We start from the raw sequence: 1,761 nt of genomic DNA, 5'->3' as shown, positions 1-1,761 counted from the left end.
GAAAATTTCTCAAGCAAGCTGCTAACATGAAGGATGGATAGAACCTGAGTCTGCAAACGCTTATCTTCAGATATGTTTTCCTCCCATGAGACAGTCTGTTGGCTCAGCACAAGTCCCAGAGCTGGAGCAGGAATGAATGCACCCCAGACCCCAAGCACACCGCTGGCCGGTCAGTGTAGCTGCAGCACAACTGTGCTGACTTCAAAAGGGGGCAGTGTTAAACTAATGTCGAGTCCTCAGAAAATGTTACCCCACTTACTGGGAGAGCTGACACAGAGCAGAAATCTACAGTGCTATCTGGAATTGGCAGAGGTAGCTTAGGTGGAGTAGGAAAATTTGATTTAGACATCCAACCTGAAGTGCCTCAGTTCAGAAGCAGTATTCCTACAGAGCCAACAGAGAGAAATGATCTATTAGAGCCCTGTGAGCCCCACCCCTCCTTTGCCAATCTGTTTATCTGAGTTACCTACATCTTACCCACTTACACCACAGGGTGTCCAAACAGACAGTCCTGGTCTTGCAAACTCTAAAACTAAGAAACGTAATAAGATACACCTCCTTACCTGCTCTGTGAGGAGCTCTCGGGTACGTGGTACATGAAGACATTGCCTCTGGAGGCAGCAGCCCAGTGATTGGCCATGTTTATGATGGGACAGGTGATAAACTGGTCACTGATAACAAAAAAAGAGGAGCAGAGAACAGACACAGTCACATCACAGAAAAAAGGTAAGAAAAAACCCCCTCAGCCAACAGACCTCTCTCTATATCGACAGGCTTCTTGAAATCTTCCAAACCAGCTCATATCTCTGCCTTCAAGTCCACTGAGGGGAACCACGTTCACCCTGTAGGAGCCCAGTACAGCTCAGGATTCACTAAAATTGCTGGTTTATGAAGTGTTGACCAATGGTAACGATACTGAATAAATCGGATCTGACCCATAAGGAGTATTTTGGCAAAAAAAATCAATCCCATTTCAGTCGAGTTTATGGGGCCCCATGCTTGTAATAACAGAAAGCACCACCTTCTGGCCCCACTAGGTTGCAAGGGCATCTAGTAAAAGGCCTTATATATTTCCTGGGTTAAGGATCCCTAATAATGTTTCTGCATTTGGATCTGTGTGAGGCTTTCAGGTAGAGTTTCCAGAGCTGGAAGAGGGAAGGGACCACCTTTGGGGATATCCTGCAGGGCCTCCGGCAGGGCTTATCAATATGGTGCAGTTTGTCTGGGAGAGAAAGGCTGAACAAGAAGAGCGCAGTGAGGTAGTTAAATGATCAAATTTTTAAAATAAAAAGGTATGAGTGAAGGAAACGTATCCAAACCTTCCCAGCTTCCACTGCCGCAGGAAGTGGGGCTGGAAGGTGGGGGAGCAAGAGCTGGAAGGAGCACAAGCAGTTCAAGAGAGACAGGCAGAAAACAGGACACCTTATTGCAAGACATCTCGTTATGATTCCTCAAGGTGATATTATCTAAATACACGTATCACCACTTCTCATTCTACATGTGCCCAAAGACTCCGCACGCTCTTTGGGTGTTCATACATCCATAGCTGCACGAGCACACACAAACGTCTCTGCTGCGGAAGTGTGGGGGGGTTTCAATTCTCAGTCTAGTGACTCTGAAACAGTAGCTGCTCCTTCAGGTCTGGAGTTAAAAAAAGAATGGCCGATGGCAAGAAGGAACGGTGTCAGAGAAGCATAAAAACATATTGCTATATTTAACGGGTATGATTGTGAAAGACACTGTTTGAGTAGCTATTTGGTT

The 1,761-nt window shown here is 46.1% G+C and overlaps 1 protein-coding gene across 1 annotated transcript in view; it reads right to left on the bottom strand.

Moving 5' to 3' along the window:
• The window catches only part of LOC104500377 (thyroglobulin-like), a gene marked incomplete at both ends in the record, with an annotated part of 82,827 nt that overhangs the window by 15,946 nt on the left and 65,120 nt on the right, over positions 1-1,761 (bottom strand). The window contains one exon of the mRNA XM_010144013.1: positions 564-671. Within this exon, the coding sequence (XP_010142315.1) occupies positions 564-671 (108 nt within the window). The remainder of the gene's footprint in view (positions 1-563; positions 672-1,761) is intronic.

The sequence above is a fragment of the Buceros rhinoceros genome, unplaced genomic scaffold (genome assembly GCF_000710305.1).
Source record: "Buceros rhinoceros silvestris isolate BGI_N320 unplaced genomic scaffold, ASM71030v1 scaffold6249, whole genome shotgun sequence".
NCBI classification, from domain to species: Eukaryota; Metazoa; Chordata; class Aves; order Bucerotiformes; family Bucerotidae; genus Buceros; species Buceros rhinoceros.
This window is presented reverse-complemented; position numbering and strand designations above follow the sequence as displayed.